Source organism: Zootoca vivipara, chromosome 2 (assembly GCF_963506605.1).
Source record: "Zootoca vivipara chromosome 2, rZooViv1.1, whole genome shotgun sequence".
In the NCBI taxonomy this organism is placed as follows: Eukaryota; Metazoa; Chordata; class Lepidosauria; order Squamata; family Lacertidae; genus Zootoca; species Zootoca vivipara.
Window position 1 is genome coordinate 120838498 of NC_083277.1, and position 25826 is coordinate 120864323.

Here is a 25826-nt window from a genome sequence, read left to right on the forward strand (position 1 = left end):
AACCAAATGTTCATCTGTTAAGAGTCTGAGCATAACAATGGAATTAAGGTGGGGCTCCCCCCCAAATAAGTCACTAGTGCCAGAATTAGTCTGTCTTCCCCACACATTGTTACTTTTGGAGGGGAGCAACCCCATCCAGAGTCAACACCCAGCATCCAGATTCTACCTCGCGATCCACTTTGTGCAATGGATAGAGTGCTGGATTAGGATCTGAGAGACCAGGGTTCAAATCCTAACTTGGCCACAAAGCTGAGGATCTGAGAGACCAGGGTTCAAATCCTAACTTGGCCACAAAGCTCACCAAATGAGCTTGAGCAAGTCTGTCTCTCTGCCTAATCTACCTCACAGGATTGTTGGGAGGATAAAGTTGGGAGAGAGAAGAACCATGTACACCTCCCAGAACTTCCTGGGCAGAAGACATGAGAAGACTCTAGAGCAGGGGGGGGGTCAGCAACCTTTTCCAGCTGTGGGCCGGTCCATCGTCCCTCAGACCATGTGGTGGGCCAGACTATATTTTGAAAGGGGGGGAATGAATGAATTCCTATGCCCCACAAATAACCCAGATATGCCCTTTGAATAAAAGCGCAAATTCTACTCATGTAGAAACACCAGGCAGGCCCCACAAATAGAGATACATTTAAAATAAAAGGACACATTCTACTTTTGCAAAAACACGCTGATTCCCCCGCAGGCCAGATTGAGAAGGCGATTGGGCCGCGTCCGGCCCCTGGGCCTTAGGTTGTCTACCCCTGCTCTAGAGCCAAGTATAGGATCACAATTCACACAGACACAGAACCTTTACATTCATATATAATATGGATATACAACATCTTGCTCTGCTCCACACAAAAATAAGCCCAGTGTTCAAATTGTTTCATTTCCGAGGATTCTCCATGAGGCAAGCTTCACAGAAACAAAGGTAGCTGCTTTATACAGTGTCAGATCATTTGTCCATGGAGCTCACTAAGTGCCAGTGGCTCTCCAGGGTTTTAGACAGGATTCCCAAATGTACCTGGAGATGCAAGGGATTGATCCTGGGAACGTCTGCATGCAAAGCAGATACCCTTTGCCACTGGGCCCTTCTCAGGCTCAGATGTGGGTTTTTTTGTTTCCTGGAGCTTCCTTAGCAATGTGCAAGGGAGGAGTATCAGGTGTGCTGTGGGCGGGGTGCACTCTCATCCAGAGGGACCTTACAGGCCTGGACAGGACCCTACATGGACAGGGCACTGCACTGCTTCCAAGCACATGGCCCAGAATCCTCTGCAACTTCCTGAGGTTCCACATGGCAGGCTGAAAGCCGTTAGCAGGGAGTTCTAGACATAACGGTCAGCAAAGGAGTTATGTGTAAGAAGAGATGGTGCTTATCCTCCACCCACACTTGCAAGCATGGGTGTATCCAAGAGGGGGCAGGGGAGCAGCCCCCCCCCGCCTAAATCAAGTAAATAAATAAAAATACTTAACTGAAGTCCTGCCCCCCCCCCCAACATAAATCCTGGCTACGCCCATGCTCGCAAGCAGAGAGTCAATGGGGAAAGGATTCACTGAAATAAAAAAACCACAGACATAACCAGTGCCATAATAACCAGTGCATTTGTGTACACACTATCTGGGAACCTCAATGGCACCCCTCTGGAGGCTTTACCTGGGGCAAAAAAGCCAGCTATGCCCTCCATAGCTATGCCTCTGCATAAGGATCAGCAAAGGAGAGATTGTGGTTATCTTTAGTACAGCACGAGACTCTTAATCTCAGGGTCACGTTGGGTAAAAAATTCCTGCATTGCATGGGGTTGGACTAGATGACATCCATGGTCACTTCCACCCACCTCTAGAGTCCCATGATTCTATACCTACACATACAAGATCAGCTTTAACTCTTAGAATGCCAGGGATACAGCTCCTGGCTCTACACCACCTCCATCCCCACCATACCACTACAGCTCCTCAGGTCATAACCCTTTCATTTCCCCATCACCAATCTTAATGGCTTTCAACCCTAACCTAGACTTTCTGGGCGCTGAAGTCCAGCTGGAAACAGAGGCAGTAGCAAGCAGTGGGGAAGTAAGGCCACCCAGCAGCCAGCTCCTGATGCACACCATAACTGCCCCCCTTCTGCTCAGCAACTTCTGGAGGGCTGGCTTGGCATCTCCACATACCAAGTGCTTTGTAAACTGTGTCGCTCCTGTTTTTAAAGTGTGTCCATGCACAGTGTGCTGTATACTCTCTCCAGCCTGCACACAGAGCATGTCACACCAAAAGGGTATTGGAGCCCAACACACAGCTCCATCCATTCAGCGCCTGCTAGATGTGCATTCACAGGCACAAAGAACATACAAAGAACACACACACACACATACCTTCCTCCTGCTCAGCTGTCTCTACACACATGCAAACAGCCTCCCGCCCACATAGTGTGTGTGTGTGTGTGTGTGTCTCTCTTCACACACACACACCCATGCACACACATCATCTGTATGCACACAGCCTCCCAGAAGCATGGTGAAACACAGAGACAGACCTATGTACACAGAGATGTGCACACAGTTCCTAAAGAGATGCGTGAAGAGTTATAATTCACAAATACCTCTGCAACTCTAAATACACTGTTTTGGTGCACACACGATCACAATCACGCACACACAGAAGCAGGGATGCTCTCTTCTGCATGATGTATGCATATTTATATATGCTAAAAATAATACTTGTGTACAAAAGCAACGACCAGAACCCACAGAATGCACAAACACTTTTTCTCTCACCTCTGTCGCCACCCACCCCCAATTTGGCAGCTAAGACATAGGACCACCAGTTCTCCAAACGTTCCTGATTCTTGCCAGAAACTTTTCCCAACACCTCCCCACCCACACCCACCTCACTCCATCTTCCTGTTAGCACCCATCAACTCTGGCCACAAGGGAGTGGCACCTCTAAGATGAGCTTGGCACACGTACAGACATTGTGTTGTGCCATTCCTTGCTTGGAAGCAAAAAGTGGAAGGCTAGTATACGGGGTGTGTGTGTGGTGTCAAGGAGAGAAGCTGATCCCATCCCAGCGCCACAAGAGGAAAGTCATCCCACAGAGCCTGGGCACCAGTGAACCGCAGAGATGCCCAGCATAGAAAGCAAATGCCCTTTAGTGCCAGGAGGTAGCAGGAGAATGAAGATGCCCCAGCCCAAGGGGCCCGAGAGCGGCTCCAAAGAGATGGCAGCAGCCAGGACCACCAGGTGAGGCTGCCCAGCAGGGAGGAAGGACAACGCCCCTGCCCTGCTCCTTGATGCTTCAGGAAGCAGTGCTGGGTTATCCGGCAGGTGGCACCCACCCAGGGGGTGGGCAGGGAGGAGCGGGCTCACATTCTGCAGGCAGAAGGGCAGAATAAGAGCCCTGACCGTGCAAGGGATAGTGGACGGGGGGAGGAGGGGAGGGAGGGAGGGAGGGGAGCAGCGCCGCTGCCAGGACCACCCACCCGCCCGCCCACCCCACTCACCTCGCGCCCGGGAGGGGCAGCAGCTGCACTTGGCCAGGACTTTGCGGAACAAGTGGTGGCAGGCGCAGCCTTGCTGGCTCCCGCCCCTCATGGTGCCGCCCGGCCGCGCTGGGCTCTGTCACCCACTGTGCCAGCCATGGAGCAGGGGGCAGCGCGGCGGCGGCGGGCCGGGCGGGCGGGCGGGGAAGGGGGCCCGCGGGAGGGGGCGACTCCCGCCACCGCAGCCCTGCCTGCGCTCAGTGACAGAACAACAGGGCTGGGCTGGTGCTGCCCAGGGCGGGGAGGAGCCTCTGCAGCTTCTCTCCCGCCCGCCCGCCCGCCCGCCGCCACCCCCAGCATCTCTGCCTCCCTCCTTCTGTCTTCATCGAGATCTCCAGAGCTTCCCAGAGCCAGACCGCCGCCGCCTCCACCGCCCGCCCGCTCCTTCCTTCCCTCCCCGCTCCTGCTGCTGAGCCATTGCAGCAGACAGGGGAGCCTGCAGCGGGCACGGCGGGCGAGGGGGCGGCAGAGCTCTCTGCGTCCCCCGCCGCCACCCTGCAGGCGAGCGAAGGGTAAGGACGAGCGGGAGGCGGGCAGAGATGGAAGAGGAAGACTCCGTGGGCGCAGCGCAGGGGTCAGGAGCTGGCCTGGCAGCCACGATCATGCCAGCATTGGGAAGAGAGGAGAGAAGGAACAAATCAGAAGTGGGGTTCCGCACGTACAAGGGAAAAGAGGGGCGGATATTCAGAAATCACAAAGTTAGGGAATGCCCAGGAATGGGCAACAAACAACTCCTGGCTGCCTTTAGGCTGCGGGGCTTCAGCACCCTTGTATTTTGTTTCAGCAGGCAGGCAGGCAGGCAGGCAGGCAGGCAGACAGACAGACACACACACACACACACACACACACAATCAGGATTCCATAAATAGGTGTGGAAAGAGAGCCAGGCAGACCTACTCCCACCCCCAGGATCTATCCCATATTGAGATGGCCTCCTTGCACAGCTGTTTCCTCTCCCCACTGTGCGAGGGTGGGTGAATGGGTGCTGGGTGGGAGCTTAGGGCTGCTTGCAAATGTTCCACGTTTCCTATGCAGAAAGCAATTCCACGCAGGAAAACAGAATGCATGTGGAAACAGTCACATGACAATCACACACACACATTCATTTTGTGATGTGCACAAATCAGGAGTGCTGCGTTTATGAGCCCCAGGTTCAAGTGAAACAGATACATGTGGCGATTGTCCAAGTCAGGGTGGTGGTTAAGACTGTCAAACTAGGACTGGGAAAATCCAGCTTCAAATCCTTGCTTAACCACGAAGCATGCCACTAACTCTTAACCTACCTTGCAGGCTTGTTGTGAAGTTAAAATGGGGGGTGGTGTATGCCACCATGTGACACAAAAGTGCTTGGTGAGTGTCTGAAATGTTGGCTGCATTTTTAAGCAGTCCCAGTCCATTGCATGGTCTGTTAATTCTTCTTTTCATAACAAAGACACAGAACCCCTACCTCATTCATCTTTGGCCACCATGTCCATGCTTTCACACCGGGGTGGGTGGGTGGGTGGGTGGGGTGGGGTGTTGAGCTCATTCCCTGCCACAAGCACTGAACCACCCTCCCCTAACAACATGTATGGGGAACAGAACTCTATTTCCCTCGTGACCAAATGGATGGACTCCAAATCCCATCAGCCCTAGCTAACTTAGTCAAGACTCAAGGATAATGGGAGCCATAGTCCACCTACATCTGAAGGTCCACAAGTTCCCCCTCCCTGCCTTAGAGAGTTCAGCTGAAGCATATAGCCCTTATACAAGCTGCTTGAGTATTCACCTGAAGACATTTCCTAGCTTCTTAGAATCAGCACAATGCAATGGCTAGTGTTGGCCTTGGGAGAATGGGGTGCCCAGAGGCTAAATCTCTTCCCAGGGGCACTTTAAACCTGCCCAACTCAATTTCACATTTGTTGAGCTGGTTTACACAAGCAGCCAAATGAGGCAGTAGAACTCTGGGGAGGCTGAATTCAGATTTCAATAAAAGCAAACACATTTTTAATGTTATCTTTCATTTTTATATATATAAAAAACTCCCAGTAAATAGAAAACTAGCACATCAAGAAATAGGTTTGGGCAGAACCTTTTCCCCCTTGTGCATTTTACTTGCAGGGATAAAAGTCCTTAGATAAGGAAGCATTCAGAAAGGACACCCTTCACCTGAAATTTGATGTGGTACAATCCACTCTACCAACTCAGCATTCTAGGGCCCTTTTCTGTCACAGTAAATCCAAAAATATTGGGGGAGACAAGGACAGGCTTCTTGTGAGCATTGCTTTCAGGCATAGCTCAAAGCCTGGCTCTTTTGTTTTAAGATCCCAGGAATGCTTGCTTTTTACTGCTATTGATACTGGCAAAAGGCAAGACAACCAGAGCTGCCACTGACCTCACCTACAACTAAGAACTTGCTTTCCTCTCCTCCCTCCCCTTCTTTTTTCCTTGTGTGTCATGCCTTTTTAGACTGTGAGCCTGATGGCAGTCTCAGTACTGATTTTTGTTAGCTGCTCTGAGAGCCTTTTTGGCAAAGGGGTGGGGTACAGATGCAGTTAAATAAATTATAATTCTGGATATAAGCACCCTGACAGTCTTGGGTACTGGCCTCACCCTGTAGCCACATTGGCAAAGCTTATATTTGCTGCTGCAGCAACAAAAAGAATGCAAAAGATTAATTTCCAATATAAACATCCAGAAAGAATGAAAGGCAATCCACTATCAATAAACAAATTTACAATTGTCAACAATATTTTTTTCTAAATGATACAAATGAGAGTAAGAGCAAACAGAAAGGGGGGGGGACCAGAGAGCCAAACAGTTTTCTAATGTTCATATGGCCTTAAGATTAACACAGTATATGGCAAGTGATTTATATAAATGTAATACATATAGCTGTACATCATCCTGAGGTTTTATATGCTAACGATTCATGAATAAACTCCAATTTTCAAAGAGCTTATTATATGCTCATCAGTCGTCACTCCTCAAGCCAAGTTAGTAATGCTATGTCCCTGATCATAAACCTATTTTAGTTTTGTATTACATGAGCTACCATGGTTTCTTAGAAGGTGCTAAGAATGATCTGTTTGGAAGCTTTATTCATTTGCCTCCTTCCCCTTCCAAACTACAATTCCCAGGAGGAAATGAATGTTAAATTAATTGGGTGGCTGTTAAATTAATTAGGGAAAGGAGGGAGGCAAGGGAGATGACCAGGCTCAATGGAGCCAGAATGCCACTGGAACAGGAGAGTGGCTGGATGTCTGCTGATCAGTTATATTTGATGGCAAATCAGCTTAAATAGAGGGCAGCTTTCCCCAACCTGGTGCTTGCCAAATGTTGTTGGACTCCAACTCCCATCAGCCCCAGCCAGCATGGTAATGGTCAGGGATGATAGGAACTGTAGTCCAGCAACAACTGAGGAAGAGTAGATAAAAAGAGCACAGAAGAGTGGCGGAAAGAAGAAGCAGAGCAGCAGTGTGTGTGTGGATCGTACATCTGCTTTGGAGGCAAGGCAGGAACGAGAGTGGCCATTTTTCATGGACATATTTGGACAAGACACTTTTCTTCTAAAATGCCCACCGGGTTAGCATTGTTAAATGGGGAAAACAGAGTCCGATCAGTTTGTAGCAATACTAAGCCAGGTATGCAGGAGAATATCCTTGGGGAAAGGGACTGAGCCACACACATGACATCACAGCCTTATGCTGGGCAGACACTCCTGTTTAATCTGTATCCAGCATGCTCCCACTACGGGTTTGCGAAGCCGTGAGCTTATGACGTTAGCCCCAGTCCATATCTATTCTGTAGTTTCTTGAGAAATAATGCATTTTTATGTTTTCTACCACAACCCGGCTTTGATCTGATTTGAAAACATAAGCCACATGAAGATATCCACACCCTTTCTCAGCCCTCTGGTGTGGACACAGATGTGTAGGCAGATGTGCAAATGAGATGTGAAACATTGGGAGGGCGTGGAAACAACCCTGCCACGTACTAATACTAATATTAAAAATTATTATTTGCATGCTGCCCATCTGACTGGGTTGGGATCATCCTATGATCATCCTATGATCACTATTGCTCAAGTGGATTAGAATATCTCAGCTTTGCCCTTTTAATTAGCTGGCTATTCTACTTTCCACTTGACAAAAACCTCCTGAAGGGGTGAGAAAAAGCCTCAGATAATGGATTCACCAGAAACACAGCAGGCAGCAGCTCTGCTATCCCACAGCAGATGCAGCGATGGCCATCTGCATCAAAATAATAGCTTCAAAAGAGGAAGGTGGTTAAGGCTATCAACGGCTACTAGCCATGCTGGCTGTGAACTACCATCAGTACCTGTGGCATCCTGCCTCTGAATACAGAGTGCTGTTGCACTCATGTCCTGCTTGCAGGCTTCCCATAAAGACATATGGTTGGCCACTGAGAACAGGATGTTAACACAACCTTGTTATTACCAACACACTCTATCGACAGAAAAATAAAATTAAAACTTCATGGAGGCATCCTCGGTCAAACCACTGGCACCTCTTAGACTATGTTATTTTCCGTGCTAAAGATCGCCGTTATTTGCTCCTTACCAGAGCTAGGATGAGCGCTGGCGACTGCTGGACAGATCACCGACTAATACGCTCCATGATGGCTATCAAGAATATACCTCAATGCAGGCTTCAAGGAAGGAAACCAAGGCGCAAAATGAACACTCAAGCCCTTCAAGATCCCATTAAGCGGGATTGCTTCCAAACGACTCTTAAGGACCAACTGCTTTCAGAATTCCCTGATAACATCGATGAACACTGGACCAAACTAAAAACATCCATTATCACAGACTGTGAACAAACTATTGGATACCAGACCAAGAAACACCATGAATGGTTTGATGAGAATGACAGTGAGATTGAATGCATGATTGACAAGAAAAGGAAGGCCTTTCAGAGATAGAAACTGTGCTACTAAAAAAAAAAAAAAAAAAAAACCTATGCTAAGGCTGAGGTTCAAAGAAGAACCAGAGAACTAAAAAACACCTGGTGGATAAAAAAAAAAGCTCAAGAGATCCAGCATTTAGCAGATACTCATGATGCACAGAGTTTCTTTAAAGCCACAAAGACTATCTATGGGCCAATAAATCATGGCATATGCCCCCTACGCTCAGCAGCGGTAACACACTTCTAAAAGATAAAGAAGCTATTGCACTGCGCTGGAAAGAACATCACCAACATCTCCTTAACCGCAACTCCCCCGTAGCTGCTGAGGTCCTCTCACAAATTCTGCAAAAACAAGTTAGAGCTGAGGTTGCAGTATCTCCAAATCCGGGAGGGTTGTGTACAGCTATTAACCAAATGAAAAACCACAAAGCCAGTGGACCTGATGGGATACCTGCCGAAATCTTCAAAGTGGGCGGAATTGAATTTACACAACTTCACAAGCTCATCAAAAAAATCTGGGAAAGAGAAGGAATCCCAGCAGACTTTAGAGACGCCAAAATTATCAATCTCTTTTAAAAAGGTGACAGACTGATTGTGGAAACTATTGAGGCATCTCTCTATTAGCTGCAGCCGGCAAAATTCTTGAAAGGATCTTAGCAAACCGTCTGGTAACAATATCCGAGGTGACCCTTCCTAAATCCCAAAATGGTTTTCAGCCTTCTAGGGGGACAGTGGACATGATTTTCATCACTTGACAGCTTCAAGAAAATTGCAGAGAGCAAAACCAACCCCTGTATTTGGCGTTTATTGACCTGACGAAGGCTTTCGACACTGTAAATTGTAATGCCCTGTGGACTGTCCTTCTGAAAATTGGCTGCCCAGATAAATTTGTAAACATCATTCGGCTCCTCCATGATAATATAACAGCAACAACCGCAGATAACAATGGCTCTCAAAGTGAACCATTCACAGTGGGATCAGGGGTTAAACAGGGTTGTGTTATTGCCCCAACTCTATTCATTATTTTCATTGCCATGATCCTACACTTTGTCGACAGAAAACTCCCCACCGGAGTAGAAATTATATATCGAACTGATGGAAAGCTCCTCAATCTGAGCAGGCTGGAAGCAAAAAGTAAGGTTACCGTAACTTCCGTCATAGAGCTTCAGTATGCTGATGACAACGTAGTGTGCGCACGCTCAGAGGATGACCTCCAAACCATCCTAAATATCTTTGCAGAAGCTTACGAAAAGCTTGGCCTATCACTCAACATCCAAAAAACCAAAGTGCTGCACCAACAAGTACAAATAACCCCTCTGCAGCGCCACAAATTCAACTCAGTGGTGTAACGTTGGAAAATGTTGATCATTTCTCCTAGTTAGGCAGTTACCTTTCCACAAGGGCCAACATTGATGCCGAAATCCAGCATCGCCTGAGTTCTGTGCGTGCGGCTTTCTCCCGATTGAAGTGCAGAGTGTTTGAGGACCGGGACATTCGCAGGGAAACCAAAATGCTTGTTTACAAAGCTATTGTACTACCAACCTTACTATATGCTTGTGAAACATGGACCACTTATAAACGCCATCTCCAACTCCTTGAAAGATTCCATCAACGGTGTCTCCGAAAAATTTTACACATCACTTGGGAAGACAGGTGAACTAATATCAGTGTACTGGAAGAAGCAAAGATCACCAGTGTTGAAGGAATGATTCTTCAACATCAACTTCATTGGACTGGTCATGTTGTGCAGATGCCTGATGGTCGTCTTCCAAAGCAACTACTCTATTCCGAATTTAAAAATGGAAAGTGTAATGCTGGTGGTCAACAAAAGAGGTTTAAAGACTGTCTCAAGGCAAATCTTAGAAAATGTAGTATAAACACTGACAACTGGGAAACACTGGCCTGCGAGCGCTCCAGTTGGAGAACAGCCTTTACCAAAGGTGTCATGTGCTTTGAAGAAACTTGATCTCAGGACGCAAGGGAGAAACGTGCTAAGAGGAAGGCACGCTTGGCAAATCCACACCGTGATCAACTCCCGCCTGGAAACCAATGCCCCCACTGCGGAAGGATGTGTGGATCCAGAATTGGCCTCCACAGTCACTTACGGACCCATTGTTAAAACCGTGTTTATGGAAGACAAACTTACTCGGCTATGAGTGATCGCCAAAGAAGAGGAAGAGGAAGAGGAAGAGGAAGAAGAGGAAGAGGAAGGAGAAGGAGGAGAAGGAGGAGAAGGAGGAGAAGGAGGAGAAGGAGGAGAAGGAGGAGAAGGAGGAGAAGGAGGAGAAGGAGGAGAAGAAGGAGAAGGAGGAGAAGAAGGAGAAGGCCAGGCCAGCAGGGCTACTCTTGTTCTTGTTTAGGCCACAGCAAGCTTATGGTCAATTAAGGTTGCTTCTGGATGAGAAACGGAGGCACCAGCCCAGCTCCTGGCAGAACAAAACATTCCTCCCCAAGACCCTAATGCAGAATTGGAGGCCACCAGCCCTCTTCCAAATCCAGGTTGTTGGAGTCTGGCTTACTTCATACAACAATGAATGGGTAGCCAATGTGATACCTTCCAGATGTGGTTGGACTCCGACCCCCATCATCCCTGACCATCAGCCATGCTAGCTGGGGTTTCATGTCCAGGGCACATGGATTACAAAGAACTTACTTCTCTGCCCCGCACCCCTGGCACCCTAGATGTGAGGAGAAACTTGTTAATAGCAGTAAGACCTGGCATTTACTGGAGAACCAAGGGAGGCAAAACACTCATGTTCCCACCTCTCTGACTGCCAAGCATATGGAACAGGCTGGGTGCCTGCCTCCACCTCCATCCACTTTGAGGAAGGTCCGTAACCAAGTGGGTAGAGCATCTGCTCTGCATGGAACAGTTCCAGGTTCAATCCCTGGCATCTCAAGGTGGGCCTGAGAGCATAGAGCCACTGCCAGTCAGTGCAGATAATACTGAGCTGGGGGCGGGGGGGGGGAGGACAAACAGACCTGGCTACCAGAGTGCATAACCCACATAGTGCTGCACTGAATTCCACCCATAGTCTATGGCTCAGTACAAGGCAGCTTCCTATTTTCATCTCTGCACATAAAGAGATGTAAATGGGTCTGGAGTATTCCTATCTTGTTTTCCCCTTCCTGCCTGTTGTTCATGGAAACCATCCTGCAAGCTGTTAGTTATTCTAAGAACAAATATTCCACAGCCAACTGAAGCTTTCGCTCCTTCTCCCCATTCCTTCTTGAACTGACTCTCTTGCTTGGTCTTCCTGCCTTTTCCACCAATCCTTTTGCCTCTGCTTTTAATTATTCCACTCGCCTAATTTGTTCTGCTCGTTGCTATGATCACGTTACTCTTTCATGAATGTGTCTCCCTCTTTCTATCTTCATTCCCTTGTTCCCACTGGCTTAGATATCCCCCCCACCCGGCCATAAATAAATATATTTTTCTATGCCCGTTCTCCATCCTTTGGAAGTCTTGTGTCCCATAAAGGCAGAATCAAATCCCCAATTCCTTGACTGCACACTTTCTCCCTTGCTGCCTGCCACCGTTGGAACATCTGCTCCCCTTCTGGCATCTGTCTGGCTCCTTCCACTGTGCAAAATTCCATCTTAAAAAAATTGGCTTCTTCCCTTCATCTTCCTTGAAACTTGCCCTTTTCCCAGCATCCCCCTCATACAACATGTTCTACTCAGAATGTAAGCCTGAGGGCAGAGCCTGCTGTGTCTTTTTACTTTGTTTTATGTGCGCTGCTTGGTTTATGGAGGTCCCACAGAAAGGACAACAGCAACAACTTCTTGACGGTAATAGACCTTGAATGCCAACTCCTTTATATTGCTTACCCACACAATTGGCCCCACAAGGTGGTCCACTAATTTTGCCATTCTAGACAAGTCAGTGTTCATGAAATGTTGTTTTGCAAGAGTACGCAGCGGGCATGAGACCCCAGTCTGGATCACACCTCGGCAAGGGATAAGTAGGCTTTAGTTCCTTTCCTGCCCCCACTGTAGTCCTCATCCAGATCAGCTCCCACTCCTATGATTTACTCTAAACAAACAAACGAACTTTCACTCGAATTCTACTTGCATGTATTGCGCTGTTACTTGGACCAAGGTTGAAGGACAGAGACTTGCTCCTCATTCATCTGTGGTTCACAGGGTACATGAATTCATTTGATGATTGTGCTTAAGAGCCTCTTAAGACCCTCGTCTTGATCAACAAATGGACTGGCCAACATATAAGGCTGAGGCACTAGTTGAGTGGAGCTCAACCTGTCCTGGATGGGGCTACACTCCCCCTAAAGGAGCAGGTGTGCACCATGGAGTTACTTCTGGATCCACTTCTGTCACTTGAGGCAAGTGGCCTTATGGCATGGGGTGCCTTCCATCAGCCTCCTCTGATGGCCCAGCTATGACTCTATCTGGACAGGGATAATTTAGCCTCGGTTGTCTACGCTCTGTAACTTCTAGGTTAGAGTAACTCCACATAAACCCCAGCAAGCATGACCAACAGTCAATGAGGAGGGAGTTCAGTAACATTTGGAGGATCAGACTTTTCCCACCATCCCTACACTAAAGGCCTACCCACTTGTCAGGAAGAACCACTCACTTGCACTTCCGTGCTGCCCATTTCATCGCCACCAGTTCCCCTCCGTCCCCATTTCCTCTTCCCAGTTCAATGTTGTTGATTTACCCTTCCCACAATCTCAAGTGGTACACAGCATGCAACTGATGTAAAAAAAAACCTCCCCTGATATATCATCTCAATTAGCCTTCAGTCAATAGGAAAGCAGCAATAACACAATGGCAAGGCACGATGCACAATAAGCCTCTTGCCAATATGAAGGTGTTGGCTACATTTTCAGGAGCACCAACCATTTCAGGCAACACAGCACAGGAAGACCCAGGAGGACCCAGGAGGGGGATTTGGATTGCCAAGATGACCAGCTACCTTTACTGAGACAGTTTTGGCCCAGGGGCAGCCTGCGGCCAACTTCTATGATTATTTATATTACCGGTATTTATGCTTCCATTACAACTGGTCACATGTGACAAGCTGACAAAACATGTATTTATGCCACAGCATGGAAACAGTGTGGGGAGCAGCTTTTAGGCTATGAAGTCACAAATGTGGGGAAAATCCCTTGAAGCCAATCACCAAAATGATGCTCTGAGAGTCAGATTAATGCACTGCAATATCATTCATACATGATTTAGGGCACAACTAGGGCAATTGGTAGCTTTCAGAGAAGAGGGTTTTTATAAACTAGGGAAACAGCATGGGGGTAAAGTATTAAATCTCCCCTTCTACAGAGCTGTGGTCTCAATTGGATTTGACACCCCGCTTCCCCACCTGCACAGCTGCTATTAAGATTTTTTTATTATTATTTTTAAAGCTGACAATCTAATCACAGACCATAGTAGCAAACTACACATATGTATACCTGTGTATAACAGCTCATCAGTTTTGCTTTGAACTGAAAAGCAACCTGGGGAGGCAGATGCTTTGAAAGGATGCTTTGCCGGCCATTTTCAACTGAAACATATCCCCCACCTCCACCACTTATTGCACAACAGGATTCCAAATGTCTGTTTGCAAAGACATAGGAAGATGCCTTGTGCAGAATCAAAACCATTTGTCCGCCTAGCTCAGAAATCTGCACCAGAGTTGGGGGCCCTGTGGCCCTCCAAATACTGTTGGTCCCCAATTCCCACCATCCTTGAGTTGTGAGTTCAGCAACAACCGGACGGCCACAGGTTCCCCATCCCTGCTTTACACTGGCTGGTAGCAGCTCTTCCAGGTTTCAGACAGGAGCTTACCCTACTTGAAAAGATCGGGAATTCAATCTGTGGCCTTCTGGATGCAAAGCAGGTACTCTACCATAACCACGAGCCTGGAGCCTCTTTTGGGAAAAGGACTTTGGGGGAAATACTGGTAACTGCTCTGGATAAAAGTGGCCAGGTGAAAAGTTATCACCCAGCTTGTGCTTCATGGCTTCAAACTGCCCTCCCCAGAGCTGCTTTCCCCCAACAGAAACAGCTGCATGCATGTATCTATTTATTTCAAGCATTTTTACCTCACCCTTCAGACCAAAAACAAACAAAAAATAGCTCCCACAGCAGCATATTTAGCATTCATTCATTCCTTCGGTTTATACCCCACCCTTCCTGCCAATGAGGCCCAAGGTTTGCAGATCAATAAGGCCCAAAGTTTGCAAAACACAGGAAAGGCCCTGCCCTGGGTGAGAGGGTTCCTTCACACTCCCGCTTGCACCCTGCCTAGAAAAGATGGGTCCAAGTGGTTTTCTGCTTGATCCTCTAAATGTCAAGGGAAGAACCACTCTTTCATGAGTGGTTACCCCACCATCCTAGGACCAGCTTTAGAATCTGTTTGGGAGGTGCTGCAGATCAGTGCCAGGTCCCAGGTTCAAACCTCCAGGAAAGGCTGGGAATATTCCCTGTCTGGAACCCTGGAGAGCAACCGCCAGTCACGGTGGACAATACTGAGCTAGATGGACCAGGCTAGAAGGTTCTGATTCCAGTGATGGAGACTGTGATGCCATGCTTGCAAAAAGTCAGAGCCCAGCACCTCCATTTAAAGGAGCTCAGGCAGGGGGGCTAGAAAGAGCCTTGGGGAACCACTACTACAGCCACAATAGACAGCACTAGGCTAATGGCAATGAATGCAAAGCTGCTCCACTCATGGAGGAAGCTCCCCAGGGAAGCCTGGTAGCTTTGGAATGAGGGAACATGCCTTGAGGCCCCTCCAGAGTGGTGTTCTTTCACAGGTGTATTCAGCAACATGTCGCTGATGTAATCACAGTGTATCAGTGGAAGGTGCATTACTGGACTGTCCATGCACCATTCCGCTTTATTAGATGCTCTGTGATGCCTCCTCAGTGTTACCATGTTATTGCCGTCTGGAGGGGCACTTTTGCACTACTGCACAACCCAAGCATGGTGAAAAGAAAGAAAGAAACCACAGAAGCGTTTGCGGCATGAAACGTTACAGGATTTCAGCAGTAAGCTACGGGACACACATCTATTGGAAAGGAAGGCTTAGGTCCGTCCCAGTAAACCGTATTGGACGCACAATAAACAGGGGTGCTTGGAGCACGGTAAGTTAAGGTTACCAGATGTCCCCATTTCCCAGGGAATCAGTCCCCATACAAAATCCATTGAAGTTGAAAAGTGTCCCCGGATTCATTGAAAAAAATCTGGTAACTTTATGGTAAGAGAAAATGAAATGGCCAGGCTGCCTCTTTCCCTCTCAGCAGCCCTGGAAAGGCTGGGGAGCCAGCTTAACACGGGACAAAGCATATTCATGAGACAGTGGTGCTCACCTTCTTCTATGGCTTGGGCTGCATGCTGTACTTCCACAGGCTGCTGTTCCCTGTTGTCCTTGGAGGAAGCCTCAATGCTGCTGCTGGCCTGGGGCTGCATCTCAGCTCCCTCCTTTTGGGAGCAGAGGTCTGGCAGCTGCAATTAAGCATAGCCCGGGAGGGGGGAAACAGTTCAGGTTTTTAGGGATGGATGTGTGCAAGCTGTTTGTTATGGGGAGGATCAGCCTAGGTCCTAGACCTAGGATATAGATCACAAGCTGGCGAGCAGCCACTAATGGGCATATTTTAGATGCAGGCAATTAGCATCGTTTGCAGATCATTTTCATTAGCAGGAGGATGCCAGAACTACAGTTGGCAGACATATTGCACTCATCACACCATATTCTTATTCAAGTTGTTTGTTGTTTCCCACAAATGAGAAAAATCTGAGAGCCTGGGGAAGGGGAGGGGAGAAACTTATACAGCTTTAGACATAATGGCAGCTGAAAAACATTACGGTCTCATTTCTTTTCTACTTATTTTGTGGCCAACTCATTTTCAAACATCTTCAGCAGTGAGGACTAGAATCTTACATTTAAGAGAATCAGTGCAGATAAGAAAGCTGTGATTCTCAGAGCCTTGCAAAAGGAGGCATCCAGTCCATATTTTATATTATGCAGATGATCCCAGTTGGGATGGGTTGAGAAAGAGAAGGGGACCTGAGAAAGAGGTCTTGCCCCACAGAGATTAAGAATGAACTCTCTTTTCCCACTGAATGAGAGAGGCCTATCAGTAGCTATTAACTTGAAAGTTAAAAGGCACACCCATGTTTTGAGAAAATATACTTCTGAATACCAAATGTTGACGATAAACAACAAGGGAATGCCATTACCTTCAACTCCTGCTTTTGGGTGTCCTGGATGCATTCATCTGGCCACTTTAGGAACCTAGCTGGCCTGGTCCATCTGGTCTGACATTTTGACACCCCAATGGCCAACCAGAAGCCCACAAGCAGGACCTGACGGCAACATCACTCTCCTGCCTGTAGTCTCTAGCAACTGGTAGGGTGAGGCAGACGTCCTCTGAAGCCTGGAGGCACAGGAGCCAACCCCTAAGGGCAGATGTCTCCCCAATAATATATGTGAGTGGGCCTCCCCTCAAAGGTGATGGGCATTACCATTCAAATGGTGTGCGTGCCATGTCTTGTGCTCTTTTATGTGGAGTGGGACTTACCTGCCCTCCCTTCCCATCTTTTATTCAAGTTGGCACTCCTGCCTAGAAGTAATATATAGCCACCATGACCAGCATCTGTTGATAGCCTTATCTTCCAGGCCAAATGGACTTTTGGCATGACTGGGTAGTTTGTAATTGCAGATCTTTATAATGCTCTTTGGAGTGAGAGAAGGAAGTCAGAGCCCTAGAGTAGGTTTTTGACCAAGCAACTGGAAGATGGTATGTAGAAACTGGGATGATACAAGAGGTTTTTACAGGTAAATAAGAGGAGAGCAGAAACAAGAGGGTAAAAGGAGAGCAAACAGATTTCGGCCAAAAATATTTTATTATATCCTTTGTTAAACAGTGAGCAGGATAAAAACTGAATCTATAAAAGGCTTAGAAAAATGGAAAAGTCTTTGCCTGGTGCCAATGGGCAGCAAAGTAAGCACCAGTGGACCTCTCTGGAGTGTTCATTTCACAACTGAGGTGCCATCACTAAGAAGCCCCTGCCTGGGAGCCACCTGACTCGCCTCAAATATGTGTGGAAAAATCAAGTGAAAGTGGTACAAACATGAGAGAAATGACTCCAACGTGTTGGACTCCAACTCCCATTGGGCCCAGCCAGTGTGGCCAGTAGTCAGGGATGCTGGGAACTGTGGTCCAAGACAACTGAAAGGCCACATCCCTGAGCTGTAGCTAACATCCATCAACAGTTGCATCATCTATGAATTCATGACAATCTAAGCCAGCAGCCACCACACCTTGTGGCAAAGGGTTCCAATAGGTTAAATGTGCATGGTGGGCGGGGGAGGGGGGAGGAATAGTTTGTTCTACCTGCCATGCAGTCTATTGCTAATCACTTGACTCTGTGGTACCCCTTTCACTGTTGTGGCCTCTTTCTTGGGATCTGACATCTCCTTCAAACACCTCCAAATTAGAATGACCATATCTGAAGGAGGACAGGACTCCTCTATCTTTTAGAGGTGTGGAGAAAAAGTATCCCAGGAGATACAGTTTCTCTCAGCACTCTGGCATAATACGTTAGAATGCCTGTGCAGCCGTTAAAATTTACAGATACTCCGTCCTCCTTTGTCTATTGTCACCCTACTCCATATAGCCTGATCTGGCCCTACCATTAGGCAGAGTGGACGTGGGCACATCAGGCGGAAGATGCTGGAGAGGCATCAGGGTTCTGGCATGTAAGTAAGCCTATATAAAGCAACCGTGCCCTTCAAGAAGCATATGCTCCACCCCATGCTCCATGCTGAAGGGTCACTGTCCCATCCAGCAAAACTCAGGTGTTAGAAGACACCCACCTGCAGCATCACATCAGGCTTGCAAATAGCCCCTCACCACCATCTGGTTATCCGCAGTGAGTAAAAGTTCTCCTGTAGGTGACTACCTAGGGGAGAAAGTTTACTTCTTTTCTCTTTCTGGCCAGCAAAATGCTACAGATTACATATTCCATGGTGGTAAACTCTGGGGATGGGCCAGTGTGTGTTCATCTGTGAAAGCAAGCATTTTCAAACGTGCACCTGGAAGACGTGGCTGTGCAAATAGGCTAGGAAGGATTTCTGTGAGCTAGTAAAGTGCTACCATGCAAGATGCAGTCCACTAAGGGTGGGGTGGGGGTGGCCTTCAGTAACTCAATGGACTTCAAGGATGTTCTCCCCCACCTGTAGATACAGAAAGGGCCTTTGGGCAGGTGTCCTCAGCTGTTGGCTTGGCTTACTGGCCAGACATCATCTGTAATTGCTGCTCCTTCCCCTGAACATTGCAGTATGTTGAGAATGCAAGAACAGGAGGGGTCCCTCTCAGTACCTGGAGGAGACCCCTGGAGCAGCAGTTTCTTACCTATTCAAACTGCATCACAAATGAGAAGCCGGCGCTATTGGGGAGGGGGGGGGAGGAAGACTGCTGAGCATTAGCTCACCCTTGGCCAACTGGAAAGCACATTTGTCTTTTGGAATTTACTGTACTTTCTTTCCTCCTCTCTCTCCCTGGTCACATCCATGCCATGCACTGAAATAACTATTATATCACTTCAACAGTAATGGGGCATCCAGAGAACCACAGGGGGCACTGTTTTGTTTTGAAGGGTGTTGACCTCTCACTCTCTAACAAACTACAATCTCCAGGATTCTCCAGGATGGCTAGAGTGGTATAAAGGTGCTTCGAAAGTACTGTATTATATAGATGTGATCTCTTGCTCGACATCTGCACACCATGGGCTACTGTCATTGATGCAAATCAGAAAGTGAAAGGGAGCCAATTTGAAACAGAGAATACATTTTAGTCAATGAAGGAACAATGTCTCAATGGAGGCATGGGTTTTTCCCCCTTTAAAAAGCCTCGTTAATAAAAATGGGTCAAGATGCCCATGAAGAGGCCCTGGAACAGATGACCAAGCATTCAAAAGGAAGTGAAATAGTAGTAATGGGGGATTTCAACTATCCTGTTATTTGTTGGATGTCAAACTCAGCCAAGAGCATAAGGTCAAACAGATTCCTCACTGGCCTTGCAGACAAATTTCATTGTCCAGAAAGTGGGAGAAGCAACAAGAGGGTCAGCCATTTTAGATCTGGTCCTAACCAATAGTGATGACCTGGTTAGTGGGGTGGAAGTGGCAGGATCATTAGTTGGGAGTGACCATGCTCTTCTGGAGTTTATTATTCAGCGGAAAGGAGCAACCAAGCATACTAAGACCCAAATCCTAGACTTTAAGAAAGCCGACTTCAGAAAACTTAGGGAAACACTGGGTGAGATCCCATGGACAGAAATACTAAAAGGGAAGGGTTGGGAGTGTGTTAAAAGGGAGATATTAAAAGCACAACTTCAGGCAATACCAATGAGACAGAAACATGGAAGGTGCCTAAAGAAGCCAGGGTGGCTATCTAAAGAACTTTTAACTGAGTTAAGATTTAAAAGGGATATGTACAAAAAATGGAAAAAAGGAGGAAACCACCAGAGAGGAATTCAAACAAACAGCCAGCACATGTAGAGACAAAGTCAGAAAAGCTAAAGCACAGAATGAACTCAAGCTTGCTAGAGAGGTTAAAAGCAACAAAAAGGGCTTTTATGGGTATGTCCGTAGCAAAAGGAAGAACAAGGAAACAGTGGGGTCACTTAGAGGAAAAGATGGTGAAATGCGAACAGGGGACAGAGAAAGGGCAAAATTCTTCAATGCCTTCTTTGCATCAGTCTTCTCCAAAAAAGATGTATTCAAGTCTCCACGGCCAGATGAACTACATCCAAGAGTATTAAAAGAACTGGCAGAGGTGATTTCAGAACCACTGGCAGTAATCTTTGAGAAATCCTGGAGAACAGGCGAAGTCCCAGCAGACTGGAGGAGGGCAAATGTTGTCCCTATTTTCAAAAAGGGGGAAAGAGAGGACCCAAACAATTACCGCCCAGTCAGCCTGACATCAATACCAGGAAAGATTCTAGAGCAGATCATTAAGCAAACGGTCTGTGAGCACCTAGAAAGAAACTCTGTGATCACTAAAAGTCAGCATGGGTTTCTGAAAAATAAGTCATGTCAGACTAATCTGATCTCCTTTTTTGACAGAATTACAAGCCTGGTAGATGAAGGGAATGCTGTGGATGTAGCCTATCTTGATATCAGCAAGGCCTTTGACAAGGAGCTCCATGATATTCTTGTAAAGAAGCTGGTAAAATGCGGGCTAGACAATGCTACCATTCAGTGGATTTGTAACTGGCTGACTGACCGAACCCAAAGGGTGCTCATCAATGGCTCCTCTTCATCCTGGAGAGTAGTGACTAGTGGGGTGCCACAGGGTTCTGTCTTGGGCCCAGTCTTATTCAACATCTTTATCAATGATGTGGATGATGGGCTTGAGGGCATCCTGAGCAAGTTTGCAGATGACACCAAATTGGGAGGGGTGGCTAATACTCCAGAGGACAGGATCACACTTCAAAATGACTTAACAGATTAAACAACTGGGTCAAAGCAAACAAGATGAATTTTAACAGGGAGAAACGTAAAGTACTACACTTGGGCAAAAAAATTGAAAGGCACAAATACAGGATGGGAGACACCTGGCTTGAGAGCAGTACATGTGAAAAGGATCTAGGAGTCTTGGTAGACCACAAACTTGACATGAGTCAACAGTGTGATGCAGCAGCTAAAAAAGCCAATGCAATTCTGGGCTGCATCAATAGGAGTATAGCATCTAGATCAAGGGAAGTAATAGTACCACTGTATTCCGCTCTGGTCAGACCTCATCTGGAGTACTGTGTCCAGTTCTGGGCACCACAGTTCAAGAAGGATACTGACAAGCTGGAACGTGTCCAGAAGAGGGCAACCAAAATGGTCAAAGGCCTGGAAACAATACCTTATGAGGAATGGCTTAGGGAGCTGGGTATGTTTAGCCTGGAGAAGAGAAGGTTAAGGGGTGATATGATAGCCATGTTCAAATATATAAAAGGATGTCACATAGAAGAGGGTGAAAGGTTGTTTTCTGCTGCTCCAGAGAAGCGGACACGGAGCAATGGATTCAAGCTACAAGAAAGAAGATTCCACCTAAACATTAGGAAGAACTTCCTGACAGTAAGATCTGTACAGCAGTGGAATTTGCTGCCAAGGAGTGTGGTGGAGTCTCCTTCTTTGGAGGTCTTTAAGCAGAGGCTTGACAGCCATCTGTCAGGAATGCTTTGATGGTGTTTCCTGCTTGGCAGGGGGTTGGACTGCATGGCCCTTGTGATGTCTTCCAACTCTATGATTCTAAGTGCGATCTACCAAGATACTGGAGGACCCCAGTGACACCGCCCCCCCCCCCGTAACATCTAAAGGGCTCTCTAGCCAGTGTAGCACAAAAAACCCACTATAGACAGTTCAGAACAGAGGAGGCCAGTCCCTCAGGGCAAATGGGGCAGTTCCCCAACAACCTCAGTCTGCCCTCAGCTAAGCCGCCACCTGCCTGCCTTCCTCCTTGCAACCAGTCCAGGAGGGCCCTTTCCTGACATCTTCATCCTCCTTAGTCTCCACATTGCCCTTGTAGAACTCAGCAGGGAGGGCAACGGTGTCAAAACAAGAATGAGTTGGCACTGCTTGTCATTGGCTCTGGCCCCACTTAACTGTTGGGCTCCCAACCTTCCACCCCACCAGCCCAACAAGCGCCATCCATCGCTGATTCAGAAAAACCCCTACAAAAACCCCACTGTACTGCACAAAACCCACAGAGGCCATAGAACACTGTCATCTGCTGTGAAAAGCTCTCCCAGTAACTTACCAGCCTCGTCCAATGCAGCCCATTTAGTTCTGCAAAGACTGGAGATTTCCGAAGAGAATACATATATTTTTAAGCCCAACCTTCCAAGCTTTACTTTTCCACTAGAGCTGTGCTTGCCCCACCCTGCAGCACTGCTCCACCCCACACCCCACAAGCTGACTTTTCCATCCCAGACTGAGGATATCAGTGCTGGGGGTGGGGGAGGCACAGCTCCAGCTTGGAGCAAAAGATCAGAACAGAAATCCCCAGAGAGCACATTGCCACATCGCTGAGTCCAGCAGCCTCACAAGGGCCAGTAATAATTATTAAATAACAAGCGGGGTGGGGTGGGGTGGAATGGGAACACTCACCCCAATGCCTAGGGATCTCAGCTTAGTCTGAAGCAGGGAAAACGGGAAGCAGAGAGACTCTCACTCTCCCTTGTCCTCAGGGCTGGAGGTGTCTGGAAGATTGAGAAAGGGCCCTAGGCAGGCAGGATTGGGAAACCTTTGATCTGGGGCCAGCTGCAGACTTTCAAAACAAGCAAACAAGCAGAAGTGTCTATCTGCACCACAAGGCACCCTGACACGCCTTAGCCAAGGGATCAGTAGAGAATGTTCCTTTGGGGTTGTCTGTGTGCTAGGTGCTGTACAAAAGGCCAGATGCAACATATTAGTTTCTGGCCAGGGAGTTTCAGTTAATGTATAGCTATACCAAGCCTCTCTTCCACACTGGGCCTGGTGAGGAGCAAAGGGTTTCTGACAGGACCAGTCTGCTTTGCTGAGGAGCGGTTTGCCATCCCTGCCACCCCCCACCTTTCCGCAAATGCACAGTCAAAGCATGGCAGCAGAACCGCCTCTCAAGCAGGGCACTCCTTCCTGGGCAGACCACAACCAACAACAGAGCTGGCCCACAAACTATCCATCTCCCGCCTCTCCCAAACATCCTCCACTCTGCAGTCAGGTCTGCCCCTTTCCTTGCCTCGCTGCCTTGGCCAAGTCTTCTTTCCCCCTTACCCACTGTTGGCTGGGTAGCGCCAGCGATGTCAGGATATCCCCCATTGCCCCCAGCATCTGGTCCGTGCGCCCCCCTGCCTGTTGTGGGGTTTTCATGATGCAGCGGGTCCCGCTCACCTTCTCCCACCGCCCTTGGCTTCAGAGCCAGAGGCATGAAAGGGAGAGAGAGAGACTGGGAGGAGACTGGGCACCCTGCCTGTGTGCTGGGCGCTGGGACAGCCAAGTAAAGACCAATTCCCAGCCAGCCCGCTTCCAGCTACCATAACTTCCCTTCTACAATCTGCTCCTTTCCAGCCGCACCCCTCCCTGCCTGGACTCTAAGCCCTTTATCTCTTTAACATCATCTTTATTTACACTGGGAAGATCCAGCCTCCTAGATAGCAATGGATTAGGGCCAGGGAGGGGCAGAGAGGACACTACGGACAAAGCCTGAGTGCTTAGCCAGGGCTGGAAGCTCAGTCTATATATGGGAAAAAATCGATAGCGCTGTGGTAGAGGGAGCAACAGCAGAAGGGGCAAACCAGCTAGCCCTAGGAAACTGCAGGACTCACACACAGGAACTAGCTTAAATAAAACACGGAGGGAGCTTAGTTAACTGTAAACCCTGAAATTTGGATCCCCGCCAAACCTTTCCTCGGTCTTGTAATCGTTTTGTGCAAAACACTGGCACAGGTTTGAAGTGAATCAGACAAGTATTGCTTTCTGGGTGTTAACTACAAAACCCTGGTTTGAAGTATCAATTACTCAGTTTGGGAGGCCACAGAAAACATGGGGCTCACCCTACAAAACCCTACAATCTGACAACAAAACCCTACAAAGGGTTTGGAAGGGATCCCAAATTTGGGGGTTTGTAGTTAATGAAGCTTATTGGGGATTGCAGCAGAGGTGGGAGGAAAAAGAAGGTGGCAAAAACCAGGCATTTAATGATTCAGCCCAGGTTGCACTGAGACCCATGCAGGCAGCATTGTCTTGCTGCTTCTCAGTCCTGTCGTTGGCCACAAGGGGAATGTGTCCAGGAGAACAGGTGGCCATGTAGCTGGTTGCCAGATGCAGCTGAGCAATCATTCTTTTACAACATGCCTGGAGGTCCTCCAGAAGATGCTGGACTACAGCTCCATCATGCCTGAGGAGTAGGGGCCTCACAATGTCTGCTGGGCCACAGGTTCCTCTCCCCTGTTGTATAGCCCAGAAAGGAAAGCAAGCCGTTGTAGTCTGCCATTACTTCCTCCACCAAATAGCACTGCAGTTGGGCCCCAGACAGCCATTTAAACCCCCTCTGCCAGAATCACTGGAAGAGCAATTTCGCAGCAGCTCAACAAATTGCTGGATCTACTACCCACAAACTAAACTGGATTGCAGGAATCTAGACCAAGAGCCTCCTCTTCCCTTTCTTCTAGAACAGGCCAATACAACAGCTTGAGGGTGGCTATCGCACACAACAAGAAGGGATTGGCAAAGAACTTGTGGTGCACTATTGAGCAGCCTGAGATGCTTCAGGGGGTGGGGAGCATCTGTTTTCTCCACCTGCATCCAGAATAGCACCTTATGCTATGTATTACATCACCTCTTGGATGCATTACATCTAAAAGGACCAGTTATGGTCAGGGGGCATTTATTGCATCATCAGAATAGCAACAGCCAAGATTAGGTCACTTTGTTCCCTGTTGCTCTTTTTAATCTATGTGCATGTTTACTCAGGAGTAAATCTAACAGGGGCTAATGGGGCTTGATCCAAGTAAGTATGCATAGAACTTCAGCTCAATGTTACATTCAGAGAGAAGGAAGATTTAGGCTGTGTACACACCACACATTTAAAACACATCTCACTGCCCACCAAGAATTCTGGGAACCGCAGTTTACCCCTTCACAGAGCTACAATTCCCAGCACCCTAAACAAACTACAGTTCCTAGCATTGTTTGTGGGGCACGTGCTTTAAATGTATGGCCTATATGCCACATCCCATCCCCGCCCTGTTCCCTAGCATTATCATATGGGGGCCACTATGCCTTCTTTGCTGATGTCCTTAGTTTAAAGGGTTATAATAATGGCAATGATTACTTCTTGTAGTCTTTTCTCATTTGGGGGGTTTGCCCTACCTCCCCACCTCCCAAGGGCACCCTTACCACTGTGCAGATTCACCCAAAGTTCTCTTTTCTATATTCTCTAAGGAGCAGCTTCTGCAACTGCCCTGCCTCTTTGCATCTGCAATGCAATTACGGTACTGCAAGAGCCACCTCTGCTTCCTTTCTCTGTTGCCCACTATAGCCCTGCAAATACGGTAATGGGGCTCCCCCCATCATTCCACTCCCCCTTGCGGGATGTTCATTTCCTGTAGTTTTTCATTCCCACTTTCCAGAGAGACAAAACACATTTCTGGAGCCAAAATGCAAAGCATGAGCCATGAGTGAGAGGGGGGAGCCTTGAGGGATCGGAGCAGCAGTACCCCTCTCCCACCCCCTTGCCACGCAGCCACTAAATTCTGACCCCACCCCAGCCAGCCTAGCAAGGCTCTCTGAGTAGCTTCTCTCCCTTGCATAGCTCGGGTCCTGCCTTAAGGTTCCCATTCCAGTTCTGAACCCCCTAGCCTGCCTCTTGTGCTAAATACACAAAGACTGCCCCCCTCCCC

The 25826-nt window shown here is 47.9% G+C and overlaps 1 protein-coding gene across 9 annotated transcripts in view; it reads right to left on the reverse strand.

The window, feature by feature from the left end:
• ARHGEF25 (Rho guanine nucleotide exchange factor 25) overlaps positions 1–25826 on the reverse strand; it is a 96875-nt gene that overhangs the window by 67395 nt on the left and 3654 nt on the right. For 3 of the 9 annotated variants that reach the window (XM_060272160.1, XM_060272157.1, XM_035102581.2), the window contains exons 1-2: positions 23200–23330; positions 15759–15894 (exon numbers count right to left, since the gene is read on the reverse strand). In XM_060272160.1, coding sequence (XP_060128143.1) covers positions 15759–15894; positions 23200–23295 — 232 coding nt within the window. In that variant the 5' untranslated portion in view covers positions 23296–23330. Of the gene's footprint in view, positions 1–3481; positions 3656–15758; positions 15895–22204; positions 22525–22554; positions 22647–23199; positions 23369–25826 lie in introns of those variants that run through there. The other 6 variants (XM_060272161.1, XM_060272158.1, XM_060272159.1 and 3 more) reach the window with 6 other exon arrangements.